The 22,665-nt window shown below is 45.8% G+C and overlaps 2 protein-coding genes across 10 annotated transcripts in view; one reads left to right on the top strand and one right to left on the bottom strand.

Annotated features, from left to right (window-relative positions):
* Window positions 1-22,665, bottom strand: part of AGT (angiotensinogen) — a 47,554-nt gene that overhangs the window by 6,303 nt on the left and 18,586 nt on the right. The window contains exons 1-2 of one of the 5 annotated variants that reach the window (XM_054061383.1): window positions 7,587-7,735; window positions 1,309-2,128 (exon numbers count right to left, since the gene is read on the bottom strand). In XM_054061383.1, the coding sequence (XP_053917358.1) occupies window positions 1,309-2,101 (793 nt within the window). In that variant the 5' untranslated portion in view covers window positions 2,102-2,128; window positions 7,587-7,735. Of the gene's footprint in view, window positions 1-1,308; window positions 2,129-4,409; window positions 4,568-7,586; window positions 7,736-22,665 lie in introns of those variants that run through there. The other 4 variants (XM_009567082.2, XM_054061384.1, XM_054061387.1 and 1 more) reach the window with 4 other exon arrangements.
* The window catches only part of CAPN9 (calpain 9), a 45,494-nt gene continuing 24,865 nt past the window's right edge, over window positions 2,037-22,665 (top strand). The window contains exons 1-7 of one of the 5 annotated variants that reach the window (XM_054061379.1): window positions 2,037-2,157; window positions 6,418-6,455; window positions 7,303-7,568; window positions 11,316-11,527; window positions 18,761-18,870; window positions 19,986-20,134; window positions 20,223-20,448. In XM_054061379.1, the coding sequence (XP_053917354.1) occupies window positions 20,236-20,448 (213 nt within the window). In that variant the 5' untranslated portion in view covers window positions 2,037-2,157; window positions 6,418-6,455; window positions 7,303-7,568; ... (2 more) ...; window positions 19,986-20,134; window positions 20,223-20,235. Of the gene's footprint in view, window positions 2,158-6,417; window positions 6,456-7,302; window positions 7,569-10,589; window positions 10,716-10,793; window positions 10,933-11,315; window positions 11,528-18,760; window positions 18,871-19,985; window positions 20,135-20,222; window positions 20,449-22,665 lie in introns of those variants that run through there. The other 4 variants (XM_054061381.1, XM_054061382.1, XM_009567068.2 and 1 more) reach the window with 4 other exon arrangements.

The raw sequence follows: 22,665 nt of genomic DNA, 5'->3' as shown, positions 1-22,665 counted from the left end.
CCTGGGTCGGGACAATCCCTGATTTCAATAGAGGATGGGGGATGATGTGATTGAGAACAGCCCTGCTGCTCAACATGAGCCATCAATGCGTACTCGCAGCCCAGAAGGCTAACTGTATCCTGGGCTGCATCAAAAGAAGCGTGGCCAGCAGGTCAAGGGAGGTAATTCTGCCCCTCTATCCTGCTCTTGTGAGACCTCATCTGGGGTACTGTGTCCAGTTCTAGAATCCTCAACATAAGAAGGATGTGGAACTCTTGGAAGGGGTCCAGAGGAGGGCTACAAGGGTAATCAGAGGACTGGAGCAGCTTCCATATGAGGACAGGCTGAGAGAGTTGGGATTGTTCAGCCTGGAGAAGAGCAGGCTCCAAGGAGATCTTATAGGGACCTTCCAGTACCTGAATGGGCCTACAGAAAAGCTGGGGAAGGGCTTTTTAGGAGATCGTGTAGTGATAGGACGAGGGGAATGGCTTTACATTGGAGGGGAGAAGATTTACATGAGACATTAGGGGGAAATTCTTCAAAATGAGAGTGGTAAGGCACAGGCACAGGTTGCCCAGGGAAGTTGTGGATACCCCGTCCCTGGAGGTGTTCAAGACCTGGTTTGATGGGGCCTTGAGCAGCCTGGTCTGGTAGTGGGGTGTGTCCCTGCCCATGACAAGGGGGTTGGAACTAGGTGATCTTTAAGGTCCCTGTAAACCCAAACCTATGTTTCTATGTTTCTGTGATTCTAGGATCTCTGGGACAGCAACATGGAACAATCCTAGGTAATTAAGAGATTGCCTTAATTCTTCTAGTTCTGTATATACTCTCTACTTCCATAGCTTGTTTGGTTTATTCCTGAGCCACAGGTTGTCTCCAGACTTCTGTGTTTAATAGCCACTAGTAGAGTCATGTCCATTGTATTTTTTAGCTTTTCTTGAATCTGTACCTCTGGCCCATTACCCTCAGCTCCACTGCAGAAGCACAGTTCTTTTGCAGTCAGAAATGCTGTGTGATCCTCTCTTATTCATCTTCCCACACCTTTCCTAATCCTTAGCTTGTAAGACAAAGACAATTTCTTGGAGCTCACCTCCCTCCACCTTCTCCCCATTGCCTTTGCTGGATTGTGGCAGAGTACAGACAAAACTCCCAGCACAGTGGTGGAGAGCAGGGCACTGTACGCAGAGCAGCAGTCCAGACTTTCGCCTGAGCCCTTCCCTCTTGCCGCTACCCAGGCATGACTGCCTGACCTTGCTTCCTTCCCCGTAGCAGGGCCACTGCCTGTCCCCAACCCAGCCTGCTCCCAAAATGAAAAGTGCTGCCCCATACCTGTCAAGCGGACATCCACCGCAAACAGCAGGTCGGCAGATGGATCGATGTCTGTCAGTAAGCACTTGCTTTTGCCCTCGCTTTTGGCTTCTATGAAGGCATTTACTTGCTTTGCTGCCTCGCTGGGGTTCGTAAAGTCAACAGCTCGGGCATAGAGAGCATCAGCAGAGGGTAGCAAGTCCTGCACGAACAGCTGGGATAGAGGTACACCGGGGACAGAAAATAGGTAGAGTGTCTTGGAAAAGAGCAGCTCTTCATCCCTGCTCTTGATGAGGTTTTCAATCATCCTCAGGCTGGAAAGGACTTTGTGTCCGTCCACCCTGAAGGTGCAGTCAGGGTCTCCAGAGGGGGAAACAAATCCCAGCAAGCCCTGCAAATCAGTTGCCGTCTGGTTTGAGGCCCCTAGGTAGAAAGACACCAAGGAGCCATAAAGACTGGTTGGAGACAGGAGGATGTTTTGGTCCCGCTGTGCATCCTGCAGCTCGCTGTAAAACCGCCTGCCCAGGACGTACACAGAGTCCTTCAGGTAGCTCAGTTTCTGCCTCCCTCGGCCACTCAGGCTTGGGGCCTCCAGCTTTTCCTTGTCATTCAAGTCATCTTCATAAGCAGGTGTGGTTTGAGACTCAATCGAGATGGGGATAAAAGTTTTCTTTTCCTCCTGGACCAGGTTTTCCAGCTGCTCACAGTCACTCTTGTTGAAAGCAAACAAGTTGAAAGGATGGACGTAGACCCGGTCACAAGTCACTGCAGTGAGGCACATCAATAAACAGAGAAGATCTGCTGCCAGGTTCATGTTGAAAAATTGCTTCCACAGTTTCTGCTAAAAGAAGAAGTGGAGAAGGAAGCCTGGTCGGTCAGTTGTAAATACAGTTTCTCTTACTCACAAGGTGAGGTGCTAGTTCTGCATTGGAGTTATGCAGGAGCAAGAATTGCAGTATTTAGTGTTGGTTGGTCTGACTCTGCCCCATGAAAACTCAAGGATGAGATGGCCACCAGTTTCAGTGGCAGCAGGTGTGGAAATTCTTAAGCACAATTTTGATTCCATTACCTGCTGCTGCACCCTAATGATTTAACACAGGAAGCAATATGGTTGTGCATAGGAGTATAGAATGGTTTGGGTTGGGTTGTCGACTAGTTAGGCTTGCAAACTACAGAGTGCTAGTTCTAACAAAAATTATAATAGTGCAAGCATGTTGCTCCTGGCACCTGGTCAGAGCCATCTCTGCAAACTGCTGCACTAAATCTTGCTGACATATGGATGGGCTAAGAAATATGCCTGCTGTTAAGTGGGAAGTGGGTTTGGAAACCAGGTCCCTTAAGGTCCCACCACTGAATGGTCCTGCTTTGTATGCCTAGTCAGCATAATGCTTGGCACTAGCACATTTTTTGTTTTCATAGGGCAGAGCAAATATTCGTTCTAGCTGTTAGGCAAACACACCCAGGGCTTCCTTATACGAATATGGTAACACTGAAACCGTTTTCATAGCACCTTCTGTATGTGAATACAGAGTTGGTAGGGGTAAGCTTAGTTTTCCTTTACTGTACAGGCAGTCTTCTCCTGAGGTAAAAGACCACCTCTTGTCCTTGTTTTTCCTGACAAGAAGCAGAGAATTCTACTCGATGTGGATCTCACTGGTATTTTGGCACAAAGGAGCTGGTCCGTATTTGGAATGAGGAAGTCATGGGCACGTACATAGATACACACACATACATACACGCATAGGTGCAAACAGACTGCAAATTTCAAGTTTTTCATAATTCTCACTTTACTATATGCATTTTTTTTATAACTAATAGCTCTGATGTACCTTCCCTGGAGTTCTAGTATATGATTTCGAATTGTGTATTTGAAATCTAAATATGTTGGACATTATGCACCTACAACACTTATCATTGGCCAATTCGTTGTTATTCAGAGCTGTATTTCTTTTCTACTAGTGATTTCTTGTTTATTGTAGCTCTGTTCACCCTCTTTTGCCCTTTCCAAGCTCTGCAGAGCTCATTGAATGGGCAAAATGCAAACGCCTTTGCCAGTTACCAAGCTCTGCTCTGTGCCTTTGCCAGTTACCAAGCTCTGCTCTGTGCCTTTGCCAGTTACCAAGCTCTGCTCTGTGTCTTCTTTCTCCAAGATTTTTTGACTCGTGCCAGACTGCCAGGTACTGTAATTCTGGTAGCTTGAGCCTTTTGAGAGGACACGGTGCAATGTCTGCCTCACCAATTCTTTAATTTACACAGGGTGGGAGTGTCTGGGTTTAAACCCACTTGTGCAAGACCTGTCACCTTTCCAGCCTGATTTACAATTTATAACCTTATTCACTTCACTGAGGGATCCTTAAGTGTTTTATGCCTAATTACACTCTGGTTCGCAGTATCACTATTCTCTTGCAAATACAAAAACTGAGCTGTGCAAATGCTTGGTGATTAGGTATACCTTGCTAAGTACATATGCCTGTACATTTATGTTCCCAGGCTGCCAGCCTCTGTCTAACAGCTTGATTTCCAAATGGAGTTTCTGCTGTTGTGATGGTTCCTCAGGATGTCTGAGCATCTGCCAAGCAGGTGCCTGTGGGTCAAGCCTGAAACTATTTGCTCCCCAGCTTTGTGCCTTCATCCACGATTGCTCTTCCCCGTTAACTCCCATCCTATCCCTTAAATTAGCGTGTAGGCAGCAATAGTCAGTGCTGCCCTCCCCTCTGCTCTCTGACACATCTTCACGTCTCCAGCCCTGGTGGCAGCAGGTGACATACAACAACGCTTCCTCATTCCTTATGACTGGTTAAAAAATTAACATCTTGGGAGGTATCTTCCCAACTTCGTCTTCACAGTTAACCCAGCCAGCTATGCATTTCTGCCTACTTTCTACACTTTCCAGTTTGGGACATCTCAGGAAAACAAATAAAAAAGCCATGAATTAGAGGCATTTTCTCATGAGCAGAAGTAAGAGGCACAGTTCTTGCTGTCAGCACTTACACTAAGCCCCATCTATGGAAAGCCAGCGTGGCTTGTTTCCCTGAAAAAAACCAGCCAAGAGCCTTTCAGAAAAGCACAAATACTTAAGTTGAAAAGCTGGCATTCAAAGTAAGTCCATTAAGTATGCTTACTTGCTTCTGTCCTGGTGTGTGCTGCCCCTCCGATACTGTCCTTGCTTGGGCAGACTCCTTGCAACACCTCTTCCTCTTGGAGTGGTGCAGTGTGACTGCTGGTAGATTTATGACCTTTCCACAGCAGGGCCCTTTCTACATGTCTACAGTGGCGTTGCGCAAAGCTACTTTACATCACAGGCTGGGGGGCTGAAGAAAGTTAGCTCAGACCAGACAAGACCCAATGAAACCTGAGCACAGCTTAACACCAGCTGCATAGAAAGTTCTAGGGATTGGATACACAACCTTTAACCGAGCCTAGCGTGTCTACATAGCCTGCAGTTACACATTTACTAAGGCAGACAGAGGTGTTTTACTGTGCAGAAGAGCCAACTATAGGAGCTGAAAATAACTTAGCTCATTTTGCGCCAAACTCAAAGAAATGGAGATTTCTTTGTACTTGTAGTTCTCGTACAGTGGGACGAAATTTTTTGCTTCTTAGAAAAACTGCCTTTAATCTCTACCTTGCAGCATGGGTACCCATCAGTGGAGTGGGACATGTATGCTAATGCAGAGTAAAATGATTAAACTCTCCAGTTTTACCCTTTCTTTCCCTCTTGCCCTATCCTGAAGATCAAAAGTTTGTTCTTTTTCTCTTCCTCAAAACTAAATGGAGAGCATGAAAGCTAGATGGATTAGGCTGCCAAAGCCAGATCACTCAGAGGTCATCCCTTCTAGTCTCCCTTTCCCAAGTGCTATTTGGCAGAAGGGGTGTAGGGATACAGAGATCTTTCTGCTGCTTTTGAAATGGTCCCCCAGTTTGGCACACCCCTTCTTCCTCTTTAAGCAAATAAACAGTGAATCAAACCAAGGCTAATGCAGTTGGGTTAGACTGGATCTTGTTCAGTGCCCCTGTTGTAGTTAGCGATTAAAATCCCATGGCTCCGATAGAAGAAGGACTGATTTAACACTCATGTCCTGAGCCAGTCAGGCATGTTTTGTACTGTGGTGCCCATTTGCATTTGCTTTAAGGAGAGAGCAGAGAGAGAGGAATGTTGTCAGTGCACCTGGGCAGTCGGAGCTGGTGGAATTGAGGCTGGAGAAAGGGACAGCTAAGTCCTGCCTGCCTGAGTGCTGTTTGCAGGTGGCTAACACTGAAGGAATGAGCAATTTCTGTCTCTGCAACCTTGCTTTTCATTTAATCTGATTACCCTAGCTGTAATGAGGTCTTAAAACAGTTTTGAGCACAAACTCATATGACACGCTATCGTGCACACTAGGCTTAAACAAACAGCTTAAAATATTTAAGGTGTTTCATCCTCTTGCTGCCTGAGCATCTCAGTCGAGGAAGCATCTGGCAACAGAACAGTTGCTGAGTATTTGTACCATCTCCACAGGGCTGTAAAATGCATGCAGCCCAGCCACAGACCCAGGAAATGAAGAAGTAGTTCCTCCATTAAAAAGAGGGTTTTTTTCAACTAAATATAGAAGACAATGAGCTAGGGTTTTGGTTGCAATCCCCCTTCATTCCCCTGTCCTGGAGAATCCTTCCCACAGGCAGCTGGGGGAGAAAGCTTGTCCATTAGGGACCAATAGGGGTGTGGGTGGGATGACAGCACAGACCCAACCCGTGTCATCTGCACTGCCACCCACTTGGGTCCACGTGAAGCGAAAGTCACCAGTGGTGTGCACAAGTGGCCAGACCACTCCACGCTTGTGAGCTATAGCTAGTCTGTCACATCCTCCTATGCAAAGCCTGAACACAGGGAAAAAGCCAACCCAGCCTGATACTCACATTTTCAAAGACACAGACACCAAGGCTGTTTCAGTGAAGGGCAGCTTGTGTTCTTTAAACCTCTGAAAAATTTCCTTTTTAACAAGAATTATTGACTTTGGCTAATAAGCTACAAGTGATGCTAATAACTTAAAGAACAGCTGCCAGACTTACACATTTACTATGGACAATAAACACTGGAAGGAGATATCTCATAACCCACAGTCACTGAATTTTTTTTTTTTTTTTTTTCAGAAATGTGGCTCCAACACCCAGAGGGCATTGTTGTTCAGGTATGTCCTGCTTCCAGCTCCCCCACGGCTCATGACCAAGTCATGCTGCAGTTTCTTTTGCTATGGACATCAACACCGAGGGAGGCATCCCTGGCTGCAGGGGATGCTGTCCTGCGGAAGAGGGGGAGCAGGAAGCAGGGGCACAATAACTCGCTGAGTCGCTTTGATGGCTCTGTCACATAAAAGAAGTTCAGATTTCAGTTGAAAGTTCTCAGGGTTTTCAGCCAAGTCAAACTTTGAGGCTCTTTTGCTGTTCATGTACGCTGTTCTTTTTTCTTTTTGCCAATGTCTTTGGGGAGTGTAGGAGTCTTTCTTTTATTCCCTTGACTCAATCAAGAAAGTAGTTGAATTAAAATACACAGCTTTCTCCAGAAAAAAAGTTTCACCAGAAAATGTTCAATGACCCACTTTCCCCACAGTGCTTCTTCTGCTTCAGACCACCATGAATTTGACTGGCCACCATAATGAGAGCAAACCTTTGATTTCAGCTTACATTCATGCCCTACTATAAAGCTCAGACACAAGTCCCCTACCTAATTTGCCAGTCACTTATGCTTAATTAATATTCCCCTATTAAGATGCATCATGCAATAGCACGCTTCTTAGATCTTTGCCTTTTATCTTCTCACAGTTTCTACTAAAAGAAAAGCTTTCAGAAGCTATGAAGAACATATACTGCTATACCTGGAATGTATTTTATCTTAGTAGGACTTAATTACAGTTAGTCTTTCATTTTCTTTCTGAGCCATTTTTAAGCTAGAGTGCACAATCATTATTTCAATTACTTCATATGGACCCTTTTGTCAGGCTATTTTTTTTTTTGTTGGTTTGCCATGGTTTTATGAAGGAGTGTGTGCTTAAAGATAGAGCTTCAGAAAGAAGAAAGAGAGTCTCTGTCCTGCCCTTCGGCTCCAGTGTCTGAGGTTTTGGCTCTCCAAAGAGAACTGTGCCAGAAAACCTGCGTCAGGCCAGACTTGGGTGAAAAGCATTCCAGCAACTAGGAACTGAAGAAGGCGAACGCAAGGCTGTTCCTACAGGCATCCCCTGTGCAAATCAAGCCCAGGGCCCACACAGCTTCCTAATGAATCTCACCCTGCAACAGTCATAGTAAAGGTACAAAGAAACACAGACCTCTCAAACTTGCTCTTCAGTGAAGATGTTCGTGATCTCCTTTTGCTCCACTCTTCTGAATTTCATGGGGGAGAGGGGGACTTGTCTCCCCTTTTTATACCCTCTCTTGCATAAGCAAGCCCTCCCTCCTCCCCTCCACTGCCCTCATTTCACTTCAAAACCTGCCTCTGTTTTTCCTGCTTGTTATTCATGGTCACTGCTGAGAGGGAGCAAAGAGGGGTGGAAAAACACTGGAAACATTGGTGCTGCAGTTGTGGGTTCCCTTACAGCCCTGCTCCTCATCTCCTTTGCTCTATTGAGATCTCTATTGAGAAGTGCTGACAGGGAAGCTATCCCCTGCCCTGTGAAAATTTCTCAGTAGCGGTGTTGCTAGTGCTACTTCGTGTAAACACCATCAAATAGGCTTCAGAAGATTTAGCAGTGGCAAGAGAAGAGCAGACCCAAAACTGAAAGCGGTTTGGTCCTGAATGGGAAAATGAGTCTGTGCAAGTTAGAATTTCGATTGATCGGCCAGACAGCTACTCTTCCACTGAAGAACATCATGTCTCCATGTTGTCAAAAAGTGGTTTCATTGATCCAGATTGTTCCGGGAAACACCATATAAAATTCAGCACTTTGTGCACAGACAATAGTAAATGTTTTATTCTGCTCTATTTGGTTTGGTTTCCAGTCTTCACAAATTTTGCTTTGAGATCTGACTTCACTGTGGCCAGATGTCCTCCTGTGAAGGTGTTCTTATCTCCCGCGAGGTTATGGTGGGAGTCACGCAGAAGGCATAATAAATTATTGTGCTTACATCTTCAGACCACAGACCTTCACACAGGTGTTTCCTAGGTTGAGCTGGTGTGTCTGACCTACGTAGATTATGTATTAATATGCATTATTATTATTACATTATAGCATGTTCGTGATGAGATATCATTCATTATTAAATTTGAAGGTTTCTTTTTTTAAGACAGAATGTACCTTGAGTATTGCGTAGGCCACAGTTTGGTTATACAGCCTATGGGTTGATGCTGGTAATTATAAACCTCTACACCCCATCCACATGCATAATCTTCGCTTTGGTCAGGGAAGACAGAACGGGGTCTCACAAGGCACCCCACAGAGAGGCAAACAGGCACTGGGAAAAGGACAAGAAGGAAAAGGAAAAGAGGATGCCCTTGCAGGAGGATCTGACAAAAGGGAAGTGGGGAATATTGCTTCATTTACTGGTGCAGTGGCTGCTGCAGATGTGGCAGGCAGTTCTGATGGTGGAAGGACCACTGTTTTATGAGACATCCGGGATAAACTTTGTAGAACAGTTAAGCACCTACGGAGACAAAGATGCTTCAGTTTGGAAGACCAACCACTGGTATGGGGGGGGGGGCATAAACATAAAATTATGAAGGTGAACAGAAAGTCTTGAGTCACTTTATGTAACAATATCAGAATCAGCAGTTTCCAGTAAAACTATCAGGCAGCAAGTGTAAATGAAAGGAAGGGCCCTTTCACGTACATGAACTACAAGAGGCACTGCCATAGGGTGCTGCGAAGACCAAAAGGCTTAGCTGGTACAAAAAGAGATTAAATGGAGTCACAGATGGCACAGACATTGGAGGCCACAGAACATGATGGCCCAGGTGCAATTGTTAACTCAGGAAATCCCCAGACAGCCAGCTGTCTAGATTTTAACTTGATCCATATAACAGCTCTCACGCTCCTCTCTAGGGGGTTGTCTTCCACTCGCAATGAATATAGAGAAGTCTGAGCTGAGGCCAGCTTATGCTGGCTCATAGAATCATAGAATCACTAGGTTGGAAAGGACCCACTGGATCATCGAGTCCAACCATTCCTAACAATCCCTAAACCACGCCCCTAAGCACCTCATCCACCCGTCCCTTAAACACCTCCAGGGAAGGTGACTCAACCACCTCCCTGGGCAGCCTTTTTTTCCTGATGTCCAGCCTGAACCTCCCCTGGCAGAGCTTGAGGACATTCCCCCTTGTCCTGTCCCCTGTTACTTGGCAGAAGAGGCCAGCTCCCACTCCTCCACAACCTCCTTTCAGGTAGTTGTAGAGAGCAATTAGATCTCCCCTCAGCCTCCTCTTCTCAAAGCTAAACAACCCCAGGTCTCTCAGCCACTCCTCATAAGACTTGTTCTCCAGCTTCGTTGCTCTTCTCTGGACAGTCTCCAGAGCCTCAACATCCTTCTTGTGGTGAGGGGCTCATCTCACAGCACAGACTAGAAATACTCTCTCAGTAGAGATATGCCAATTAAAGACCATACCCAGCAAATTCAGCCCACAGCCCCAGTGTTTCTTGGCCAACACTTTAAGGAACCCACTTTGATCTCTTCAAAATCAACATAAGCCGTGGAAAACATGAATGATTTTCAAAAACTGTGAGTAGGCTCTTAATATTACTTAGCCAATTTTCAGGTTTTTTTTTCCTCTCCTAACCAGGGTATGTATATTAACCAGTCGCAGAGATACTGCATTGGGGTCTGAAATGTGTCTCTGTCTCCTTCTGGACCTTTGGGCTGTGTTCCCACTTCAGCTGTACACAAAGTACTGGGTGCCTTTTTGCAGAGTAAATAAGTAGGGAAGAAGGGGTACAGCTCTGGCAACAGGTTGGGCAGGTACACAATTAGTAGAACAATTTTCCCCCTCTTCTGAGAAAACTGTGGCAAGCTGCCATGGGCTTGTGTTTATTTTTACTGTTTCTGGTGAAGAAAGGCTGTGCAAAGTAATTTTTAAAAATTGTTCTACTAAAACAAAAAATTATAGAAACTGATACAGAATAGATTTGCATATGATTTTTCCAATGTTTTCTCTATACACTTGACCTCTGCCCTGTTGGCTGGAAGCACTTTTCTGTGAAAGCAGCTGGTGAGCACGAGGGACGTACTCAGCTTGCCCAATTTTTGTGTAAAGAGGATTGCAAAAATGCTTTCAATAATGGCATTCAAAGTACAGATGATGAAAGACAGAGATTATCCTGCTTCTCCCACGGGTTCTCACAGCAAGGAGCAATGGAAAAATCAGTAACGTGACTGCTACAAACCCCAAGGACCACGTGTGCCATCCCTGTGCTGGGGTGGAGGGACTCAGTGTGCCAGCCTGGATGATGCCAAAACGCACATCATGAGTGAGTGGCCAGAAAGATGATCAGGTAGCTGGGGCCTCCCCAGAAGGGCATGTGTGGCATGCTGCTGCCTCCTAACAGGAGGAGAGGTGCCCTGGCTGTGCCAGCTGCCCCAGCAGCCACTATTCTAGCAGTGCTGCAAAACCTCTGTGATGGAGGAGGGAGCAGCACCATCTCCGCATCTCCTTCTGCTGCTCAAAGGACGGTCCCCTTGAGGGAGGTTTGTGTGCTGATGATCTCCTATCTGTGGAGCTCTTCTAATGATTTAATACCCAAATGAGCTTATATTAACATTAGCACAAGTTGTTCCAGCTTATAATTACTTTTGATTTGTTACGGCTTCTGTTTGCAAACCCTGAATATAGAAATTGTTTTGAATTTTTGTAACCTCCTTTTTTTTTCCCCCCTTTCCCAGCGGAAGATGCAGTTTTTAATAGAGTTTGAAGAACAATGCACGCACAGCCTTCACATGCATACACTGGCACGACCCCATGTACACTCTGTGTTGTAGGAAACCTCCTACCCTGAGGATCTCAAAATGCATTGCGGTGTAACAGTTACATTGGCAATCTGTAATTGATTTGGGGTCCTTCCTTGTTGCAGGTGCGGTATCTGTGAGGAGTGAGAGACAATCCTGAACTGAAGCAGCCAGAACAAAGCGAGTCTGTCCAGAGGGAAAACAGACATGAAGAAATGACGTGATTCACCTTCGGTCACACAGCAGGCTGGTAACATCTCAAGGACAAGAATCCAGGTTTCTTGACACCCAGCCCAGTGTGTTAGCTATTTGATCACCCTGTACCTGCACCTTTCAGGTAAGAGCTGCAAGGCAGAGGAACAGTAGTGCCTGCACAGTGAGATGGCTGCCTCAAACAGCTGGAGCCAGGTTTTCTATTGCAGTAGATATGCTTTTTTTTATGATACTCTCCCAAGGAATGCCTTTGTATCAGGGAGGGATTTTGCACTGTCCCAACACTTCCCAGTTGGATCAGCCACTGAAGTCTTCAAGCTGTTGCCCAAGATGAGTGAGGGAAGCAGCCAGGTGACCATGTCTGGGAGATCCCACAATATTCAGGTCCAAAGTTCTCCATCCTCAAATGTCCTGCTTGGTTAATCCTTGCTTGTACTACTAGGATTTTGAAACTCTTATTGCAGTTTTTGGTCCCAAGCCAAACTGCCCCCAGGGAACCATGTATGACAATTGTTTTCTTCTAGCCTGGCTGCTATTCAGTGAAACTAAAAGCAGAGCTGTAGAAAGACCCTTGGAAGCTGGGATACCTCTATTCTCTATGCAAACTCAGGTTCCTCTTCATCTTCTCCCAGCCTCCCTCAAGCCATCTCCACCCCTCCTCCCACAGCTCCTTGCCCTGTGTATGCCTAGAATTGCAAACAGCAGGACTCTACTATTTTGGCTGCTATTTCACGTTTCTGTGAGAAGACTATCTGTGGTGGTCTCCTGCCTCACTCAAGGAGCGGTTTTAATCATACGTAGTTTATGCAGTTCATTAATGAGGATCAGATTGGTCCCTTCCCCACTGTTGGGGTTACAGGATGCTCCCCTTTCCTGGAGTCACAGCTGCTGAAAGGCAGCTCCTACACAGCCAGCCAGCTACAGGGGCAAAACTGCAACTCTCTTGGGCCAGCAGCAGCAATAATTTATGATGCAAAAAAAGGACAGATGCCTTTGGTGACCTGAGATAAAGGTGTTGCTTTCAGATTTGTTTTAATCTGAGGGCTACACAATTGATGACAGCAAAATTGTTGGCCTCCGTCCTGCTTTCACACCTGCTAGAAAGACGGAAAGGTAGAAAGCGGAGAGAAATACGGAGCCAGGCAGAACTACGTTAAGGCTGCCCAGGCTGCTAGAGCCTCACAGGGTGTCTCTCCTCGGGGCTGCAGTGCAAGCCCATCACCTCCACCAGGACCAGCTCCAGCCACTCCAGGCAGAAGTGGGAGCTGACTTCCCACGCCACTGCCCATGTGGAGCTACTGTTCGCAGGTATAAAGCTTGCACTAATCCAGACGGTTGCAGAACAGCAGGGATTGCTGAGGATGCCTCTCTCCTTAGCCGAAGCTGCCTCCATGCGGAGCGACTCTGCATCGCCGCTCCCAGCAAGGCAGGGGCTGTGCTGAGCCCCCACAAGCAGTGCTTGGAAATATTATTACCTTACTGCGCTTTGTTAAACCAGTAATTCTGAAAACAAGAGGAGGGAAAAGTTAAATTTATACCAAGTGGTGGATTTTTACGGGGGAAAAAATGAAAGAGCTTTTTGTAACTTAAATTTCTGGGGTTTCAATGAGCAGCAAAAACCAGTTTTTTCTGCAGATCAGAATTTCCTGCTCTTTTGTTTTTACTGGATGACTTTTAACTAAAGGTTTCAGTGCTTGCTGCAGTTTTGGGTTCATTTTATTTTTACTTGGTTTTATTTTTCCACATTTTCTATGTTAATTGTAAAAACATGAAATAGCATTTTAGACTGCAGCTCAGGGTATTATAAAGCTGAGGAACAGTAAATTCAGCCCAAGGTATTCCTAGTGAGAAAAGAATTGATTGCCTCCCAGACAGGATGCTGAAACACACACTGATGAAATCCTCTGAAAAAACCATAAGCTCCCTCCACAAAAAAAGATCAGTGTGTGCCCTTCCAGCTATTCTCCCAGGAAAAGCTGATCTCCTCTAGGGGTTGCATCTGACTCAGGGGTGTTGAAGATATGCTATTAATATAACAGGTATTATAATACAACTTGGCTCCTCTCCCATACTGCCACTTTGTGTTTCACAGTCTAAGGAAAAAATTCCTTTAAAACCCTCTTTTGTTTGTAAAATGGCCCCTCCTCCCAAGTAATGAATTAATGCAGCAGTGTATGCTTAGCTCTGACAAAAGACTGGAACAACAGCTCTGAAAGTCATGCCTGCTTGTTTGATTAGAGCACTTAGCAGGCTGTCTAATGGTAATATTTCAACTGACAGCACAGATAATGTAGTCATTACTTACCAAAGCACACAAGAAGACATATTTCATATTTCTTTCTGGGTGTGCAAAAGGTGGGGTAGCCCATCAGGTGATACTAGGCAAAAAGAGGACAGGGAGAGCAGAGCTGCCTCCCAGCCCTGGGGTTCCATAAGCTTCAAGGTAACCTGGGCAAGGTGCACTATGGTGAGGGAGTTGCCCTGGGAAGTCACTCCAACTCAGGGTGATAGCTCAGCACCCACTCCCCTTCAGCCCTGCACCACGTCTGGCCCATGTCAGCATTTCATAGCTAGGCATCAAGGTGATGGCAAAGCTGCAGGTGATGTGAGCACAGGTTAATCCTAAGACCACTTTTGGGATTGATAACTTTTTAGGAGAAGAAACCTTTGTTATGACTCAACACAGTAAAAGCAGCCAGCCTGAGGCCTCTGGGATCTCACCACTATGTAAAATTTTAATGAACATTCACTGTAATTTAACATCCTCCTTTGAATGAGAATTTTGATATCCTACAATTCCTCCAAAATATGTATGTGTATATATTTTTTTTTCTTTAATCAGCTCAGGGCAGAATTTTCAAAGGGCACTCTTAAATCCCCCTCCTTGATTATCAGTATCCTTTTTCTCATAGCTCTCCAGCATTTTTCACTAGACTGTCCACAACATTTTGTAGGGCAGTCCAGTCCTAGGGCCTGGCTTGCAGTCCCTGCACAACCCCTAAAGCCCTACATGACCTTTCTTGCCTCCCCTCCCTCTGATTCACATCTGCCTCTGGATTGAGGGAGAGTAGGAGGCTCCAGTCCCTCTGTAAGTGAACCCCAGAAGTACCAGAGAAAGTATTTATTATGTTATTGCTGGAAGCTGAATTAAAAGTCCTTAGAAAAATAACCCCAAGCTAGGCTCAATTTCATCTCGTCTCGGCTGTTGTTGCAGCAATATAACATGTGCCCTGTTAGGAAAAACATGTGCAGGAGCATAGGCAAACCCTGCCAGGCTGCGAGCCACTGGGCATAAGTCCATCCTCTGCATTGAGCCAAAGCAATGGAAAGTATAAGAAACAGCATGGTTTCACATGACCATGACTGTGGCATTTGGATTCAAATCAATGCAAGGTTCAAAAGGTGCCAAGCAGTACAAAATCAGACTAATCTCAGAGACAGAACAAAGATGGTTTATATAATTTCACACAAATTCAGAGGAGGAAGGAAGGACAGAGGCCAGCTAATGCCTCCATCCAAATAATAACATCTACACTTAAATCTTTGCAAATAAAGGACTTATAAAGGGACTAAGACAAAACCAGTCATCTCTCAAACCTCTGGAGTAAGAGCGCAAAATGAAATCATCTAGCATGAAAGAGTCCCTTAGAGAAGGTGAGATGACACTGACAGGCCTTAGCTAGCAGGCAACAAGCACTGGAGAACATGGGATCAGTCAGGTCAAAGGCTATGGATAAACCCTCCAATATTAAACTGATCAGAGGATATGAGGTTTAATGACAACAGGGTTATGAAAGACTTAATCAGGTTGCTGTTGTTTCAATAACCAACCTTTAATCCTGAATGACCAGGGTCTATCTGATGTCAATAAGGAAGGAATTACATAAATGTGACTCAGAAAGTGCATGCCAGCTGCTGAACAGTGGGGGCTGAAAGTCAGAGCTGTAGCATAATGCTAAGCAAGAAGTATAAGGAGAAGTGGAAATCATCATTTGCTACATCAAACCTTTTGGGTTTCCTTTATGTCACCTTCTACTCCACAAATTACAGCTGGAAAGAGAAAATAAGAGTCTCTCTTAGACAAAAAGCAGTTAAAAACACAGAAAACCAAATCAGACTATCTGCCTTCTTGATGAAAACAAGAACATCCTAGGAAGTCTGACCTGGTAGCATTGATGATAGGAAAAGAGAGGACAGAAATTACTCTGCTTCTGTTCCCATGATCGTTAAGTGTGCCTGAGGCTCTGCTCTTGGCAGGGATGCTCATCCTCTGTCACAGCCGCCTCTGCTTCAGTGGAATACACACCTGGCCCCCTCTGTGGATGTCGTGGCATGAGCAGTGTGACTGGGCAGGATGGTGGTGCTTGCAGGCAGCTGCAATTGCTCTGATGTTCACGGTCTCTGGGTGCTTTGGAGCCATGGCTAACGGAAACAGATAAAACCCTCAGTGTTTCAGGAGCAGGCATTAATTGGAAGAAAATTTTGTTCAGCTCTAACATACGATGTCAGCCCATGCATCACTCATGCTGCTACACTGTCACCTTGAAATCTTGTCTGGCTGTGCAGCTCATTAGAGGAATATCTGCAGACTGCAGGAACCTAATGGTTTCCAGAGGTGGCCTGCTCAGAATTAATCGCATTCAACCTGACATCTATCTCTCAGCTGGCAGCACATTCACACCCTTGTGGGCACTCACTTCACAGACCAAGGACAGACCTACAATTTTGCCCCTGCTAGGAAAGGGCTGGTGGACTGGAAACCCACTGTTCCCAACACAACATAATTGTGGAGGAAGGACTTTATTACTCAGGGCTGTCTTGTATTCCTTAATGTCACAATATGTCTGTTGCAATTAATTGAAAATCTACACCTACTGTTCGGGGAACGTTAAAATCTACCCTGCTTTTACCCTTAGACTAGACTGTCTAAGGAGCAAAGTCATTCTAGGCCAGAGTTCAAATTCTACAACATATTGTTGGTGTCTGTCCATAACGGAGTATCGCAATATCTGTGTTCTGCTTTCCTCCCACCTATGACAGGTCCTGCATATCCACAAACAAGTAGGTATATAAGTGGCACGTATGTCCATATGTTTCTGCCCTTCCAGAGCAGAGAGCCTCAGGGATGAGCCCACGATTCTTAACATGTGACTGGAAAGGTGTTATATTTTAATGAGAACTGTGACATTTTATTAGTATTTTCAGCTCATTCCTCTTTTTTCTACCCACCCTCCCCAGGCACAATCTCTCCTGAGCACTTCCTGTGCCTTGACACCAAGACTGAGATCTAAGAGATGTGAAGTTTCCCTGCAGTGTCATGACATGAAGCAGTGGGCTCAGGAGAGGAAAAGGTTGTCCATGCAGAGAAAGGGACATTATGAAAACATCCCATATTACACACCAGAGCATTCACATAGAAGAGAAACTTCATTAATTCCTCTGCAGCAAGATGAGCACCCATAAAGCTCAGCCCACATGTTTTTATATGCAACTCTGAAAAGCAGAATTTCCCTGAAGTGATATAGTTATTCTCCTTGGCCATAGCAGGGGTGGAGGTTGCATATCTAGGAGGCTGAACATCTCCTTCCTCAATCAACACATTAATCTGATGTACAAGAACATGCCCTGTCCTGAAGAGGGGTGTTGTGAATAAAATAAGTTCCTGTTTTGCCATTGGGACGTTGGATATGTTGCCTCCTTGGGCTTGTGTTGGTACTTAAATGCCTGTTCCCTGCCTTGGCCCCTTTACTGAGATCCCTCTCATTTCATAGAATCATAGAATCACTAGGTTGGAAAGGACTCACTGGATCATCGAGTCCAACCATTCCTAACAATCCCTAAACCATGCCCCTAAGCGCTTCATCCACCTGTCCCTTAAACACCTCCAGGGATGGTGACTCAACCACCTCCCTGGGCAGCCTGTTCCAGTGCCCAATGACCCTTTCCATGAAAATTTTTTTCCTGATGTCCAGCCTGAACCTCCCCTGGTGGAGCTGGAGGCTATTCCCTCTTGTCCTGTCCTCTGTCACTTGGAAGAAGAGGCCAGCTCCCTCCTCTCCACAACCTCCTTTCAGGTAGTTGTAGAGAGCAATCAGGTCTCCCCTCAGCCTCCTCTTCTCCAGGCTAAACAACACCAGTTCCCTCAACTGCTCCTCATAAGACTTGTTCTCCAGCCCCTTCACCAGCTTCGTTGCTCTTCTCTGGACACGCTCCAGAGTCTCAACATCCTTCTTGTGGTGAGGGGCCCAGAACTGAACACAGTATTCGAGGTGAGGTCGCACCAGTGCCGAGTACAGAGGAAGAATCACCTCCCTGGAACTGCTGGCCACGCCTTTTCTGATACAAGCCCAGATGCCATTGGCCTTCTTGGTCATCTGGGCACACTGCCAGCTCATGTTCAGTCGGCTGTCAACCAACACCCCCAGGTCCTTCTCCTCTAGGCAGCTTTCTAGCCAGACTTCTCCTAGTCTGTAGCTCTGCATAGGGTTTTTATGCCCCAAGTGCAGGACTCGGCATTTGGCCTTGTTAAACCTCATGCCACTGGTCTCAGCCCAGCGGTCCAGCCTGTTCAGATCCCTTTGCAGAGCCTCCCTATCCTCCACCCAATCCACGCTTCCACCCAGGTTAGTGTCATCCTCAAACTTGCTAAGGGTGCACTCAATGTGACTTCATCCAGGTCATTGATAAAGACATTGGATAGGGCCGGACCCCGTAAAGAACCCTGGGGGACCCACTTGTGACTGGCCTCCAGCTGGAGTTTACTCCATTTACCACCACTCTCTGGGCCCGGCCATCCCACCAGTTTTCAACCCAGGAGAGTGTGTGCCTGTCCAGGCCAGAGGCTGACAGTTTCTGAAGCAGAATGTTGTAAGAAACTGTGTCAAAGGCCTTACTGAAGTCCAAGAAGACTACATCCACAGCCTTTCCCTCATCCAGTAGTCGAGTCACTTTGTCATAGAAGGTGATCAGGTTAGTTTGGCAAGATCTGCCTTTTGTAAACCCATGTTGACTGGGCCTGATCACCCGGTTCTCCTGCATGTGCTTCACGATAGCACTCAGGATTACCTGTTCCATGACTTTCCCCGACACTGAGGTCAGACTGACAGGCCTGTAGTTCCCTGGATCCTCCCTGCAACCCTTCTTGTAGATGGGTATAACATCAGCCAGCCTTCAGTCCACTGGAACTTCCCCAGTCAGCTGGAAGATTATGGAAAGGCGTTTGGAAAGGACATCCGCCAGCTCCTTTAATACTCTTGGGTGGATCCCACCCAGCCCTATAGACTTATTATATTTGACTATATGCATTTAATAGCTGGGTGTCTACCTTAACTAGTTCATGTGGTTCATTCATCTTCAGACAAATGAAAGACACAGTCATCTCCAGCAGGATCTTATGGATCAGTACACAATGAATCAATCACTTTTCAGAGGTGCCGATCTTCTGGACTGACGGTAGAAATAACTGAGGTGAGTAGCTTGGACTGTATTCTGTAGACCTAAAGTTTAATCAAATGGCAACCACATTTGGAACACCAGTCTCTTCTCCTGCATTTGGACAGGATACATAAATTTGGACAATGGAAGTTGGTCTCAGCAGGGAGGCTGCTGACATCAACAATGGATGAAATTATGGGGAATAAACATGGGAATATGCGCTCTGAAAAAGAAAGCTTTCCCCATGGGAAAAACAGCAGAACAGAAAGGAACTAATTCTATTTCACCTAATTGCTCTCCATAAATCATGTCTTGGCAGCAAGTTCAATTGGTCCACCAGAGGGCCAATTAAAGCAAAGGGAGGTTGAGCTCTGTTTGTACTCAGGGCTGTGTTTTGTATTACATGAACTGTAATTTGTTCCAAGTGGGTGGCATCTCTTCCCTTTTCAAGGACAGAGGATCCATGCCAGTCTGGCTCTGAGCCTTGCCATTATTCCCTCAGAACATCCACGGCACATTGACTGGCATCCTCTGCAGTGCAGTGTTTTACTGTCCAATGCGAGACACAGTGCTGCAGGTAGAAGCTGGGTAGCAGGAAAAGCACAGCAACAGAAGAACAAGGCCACAACACCTGGAAATCAGTGGCGACTACATATGTATTAATTTTTAAAATTCCATCTTACAATGCACACGGAACTCCTTCAATGCAAGGCCCATTGAAATCCCTCCTCGGGGCAACATTTTTCTGAAACTTTCCCTGGTTTGCCCTGCTGTTCAGTACCTGCCCTGAGACCTTCCCACGAGCTACCCCTCCTGTGCACACCCAGCCCTTGCTCTGTACCCAGACACCACACACCCTCTCCTGCAGAGTGCCCCAACCCCTGCTCTCTCTCCTGCTCTCATCTATCTGATGATGGATGAGACAACACCTGCCCCACAACCAGCCACACTGGGCTGCTCTTCCACCTGTGAGAAACAGTGGTTACACCTTGCCATGCATCTCAGGCTACCCTCTCAGGGCTCACCACTGCATGGTGGAGTGCTCTGGATGGGTGCCACCTCCTGCCCAGCCATGCGGGCCGAGGAGTGGCACCAGACCCTGCACACACCCTTCTCTGCCAGCTGCTTTCTTCCCTATTTGCTTTCAGGGTGTTCATCTCTCCCACTGTTTGCAGCAGGCAGGAGGTCAGTCTCACACTGCAGTCCAGGGAGGCGTGACAGAGGAGAACTGGAGGACCCACCAGCTTCCCCACAGCATGCTCCTTTGCTCTCTCTTTTCCTCTGCAAGGTGCTAGAGGTATTTTTTACTCCCTCTACTTTTTCCTCCTGTCTCCCTGCTCCTTCCACACCCACCTCCTGCTAAGCCCAGTATCTCTCTCTGGCAGGTGGAAGTGAGCCATGCCCTACCTGTACCAGCACTCAAAGGCAAGGCTGCCTGCGCTGCCCAGGACCGCGCGTGCCATCCACAGCTCAGGGAAGACCTACAAGGAGCTGAAGGAGGAGTGCCTGCAGAGGGGAGTCCTATTTGAGGACCCCGACTTCCCTGCCTGCAACTCTTCTCTCTTCTTCAGTGAAAAGCCACCTATTCCCTTCATCTGGAAAAGGCCCACTGTGAGTATAATGTTGTGCAGATGAGGGTGAGATTTTCTCTTCTTTCATTCTGTGAGATGTCAGATGCTGATGTGCTTTAGGAGCACACCAAACACAAGGTATGTTTGAGGAGATAGGGAGGCAAAGCAGAGGGAGAAACCCTTCCCACGTCAGTGGCAGTGGCATGGGGTCAGGATGTCACCTACAAAGAGCTTAAGCTGCGGGATGAGAGGTCTGGAAGTCTTCACCCCATTTTTTAGATGCATCTTGTTATATAGCCATATTTTATGCATGTATATTCATGTACGTGCATAAACAAGCGTAATCAGCCTTCTCTCTCACATTATTGCATAGCAAAAGCAATGTTAAAATGAAGATAAGAGAACATGAAAGAAATTAAGGGTAAAATACATTATGATGAGTTTCTAACTAGGTAAAAATCAAGTGTTATTAATGCAGGACATTAATAATTAAGGTCAAACTTTAAAAATTCAAACATTTTAACTTTCAGACTCTTATACTTACATGCTCACTTCCACCATGAAGCACTGAGAGATTACGAATACATGCCAGGGTTACTGAGCCATTCAGCAGTAGCCAAAGGCATGATGAGTACCTCTTAAAGCATCTTGCATAACAATCATTAATAACAGAGGAAGAGCCTGAAGCTTCACTGGGCACATGATCTCGGATCACAAACCCAATGTCACTCCAGGTTCCTTTTCCCCAGTTCAGTCTGTAATTAATAACCACAGAAAATGTGTGGCTATATCTTATTTTTTTTGCTAGTGACTAATATTTATTTTTTTTTTCTTCGTAGTCTGAAAGCTTCTCCTTCAGCAGAAAACTTTCCTTTGGCGATAGTGATACATGGAGTGAAAAAGAACAAAATAGGCTTAAAGATGGGATAAATTTTGGCTTATCTTAATCCACAATGATAGGCGTTCAAGTGCCTCAGTAGCAGTTAATGTAGTGCAGAGCAGAATTAAAGCTATCACTCCTGGAGAAGTTTCAGCTATGAAAAAAATAGGAGATCCCTACACATGATAAGTGCACCCGCTGAAGGCACTGCTGCCTGTCTTGCCTTCCTCTGCCCCAAATAACAGCTGGGCTTGTAGAGTTGTCCCCAGGCACAGGACAGGGCAGTGGGGATGAGATGCTTTTGGTGCGGTGGCTCTGAGGTCTTGTGGGGCATCAAAAATACAAGTGCCTGTGACACCAAATCAGAAAGAATGGTTTTCCTTTGTCCAGCCATTAGGTGCTAGTTTGGGGTTCTTTTTTTTTCCATTTGGGGTTTCATAGCAATTCTACTTTGCTTTAAAACGTGACCAAGAGCAGCTGAGAGCTTGTGTGTCCTTGCGTGTGGCACCCAGCAACAGCAGAGAGTGGTCTATCTGTTGTAGGTGTCGCAGGATCTTTATACACTGAACTGGAAACATTACAGTTTCCATTACAGTTTCCATTACAGTTACAAACATTTCCAGGATGAGTAAGTCACCTAGATGGGATCTGCCTTTACACTCCAATTCCCACCATGCAAAAAGGTGAAGTTTTGTGAGCTGCACAGCAAGATATAAAGCTCAGGGAAGGCTGAGAGAATGTGGGAGAAGAGGGGGTTAGTTAGGCTTGTTAGCATTTAAGCTACATCAGTACGATCTCCATTATCCATCAGGAAATGCAGCAAAATAGAGACACTATAACACTATTTCGAGTTAATGCTTTTTACTTTGCAAGTGGGTTATAGGCCTGAAGCATGTTCCAGGTTACTTGCCACAGCTCAGCTGGCAATGCTGTGGTGCCAGAGAGGGTGAACGCAAGAGCACAGCCTCTCTGTGGGGCATCTGTGTTCAAACTGCTTTTCACGGTGACTGATTTTTACTGCCTCTCCTACCAGTATTTTACAATAGCTTGGATGAAGTGTAGCACAATAAATGCCGGTAATTGCAGGGCCAAATAATGTTAGTCTTCAGATTTACACCCTGTTAGAGTTTAATCTTTACTAATCAGAGTAGAGGAGGCTTTCTCATTATTTTGACATGCATATACCTGCATATATACACATTTGTACACAGCGTGAACAAGAACCTTAGCTAGCACTAAACTGTAAGTCTCCCACAGCAGTCAGTGAGTTACATGGATCTGCACCAGATGAATATCTTGCTTTCTGCATGAATCTTAAGTACTGTAAGATCAGATCAGAAAGATACTTAGTGGTTTTGTTTAGTAATCTCTTTTCAT

Source organism: Cuculus canorus, chromosome 3 (assembly GCF_017976375.1).
Source record: "Cuculus canorus isolate bCucCan1 chromosome 3, bCucCan1.pri, whole genome shotgun sequence".
NCBI lineage: Eukaryota > Metazoa > Chordata > Aves > Cuculiformes > Cuculidae > Cuculus > Cuculus canorus.
The sequence above is the reverse complement of the archived record's forward strand: the minus strand, read 5'-3'. Positions and strand labels throughout refer to the sequence as shown.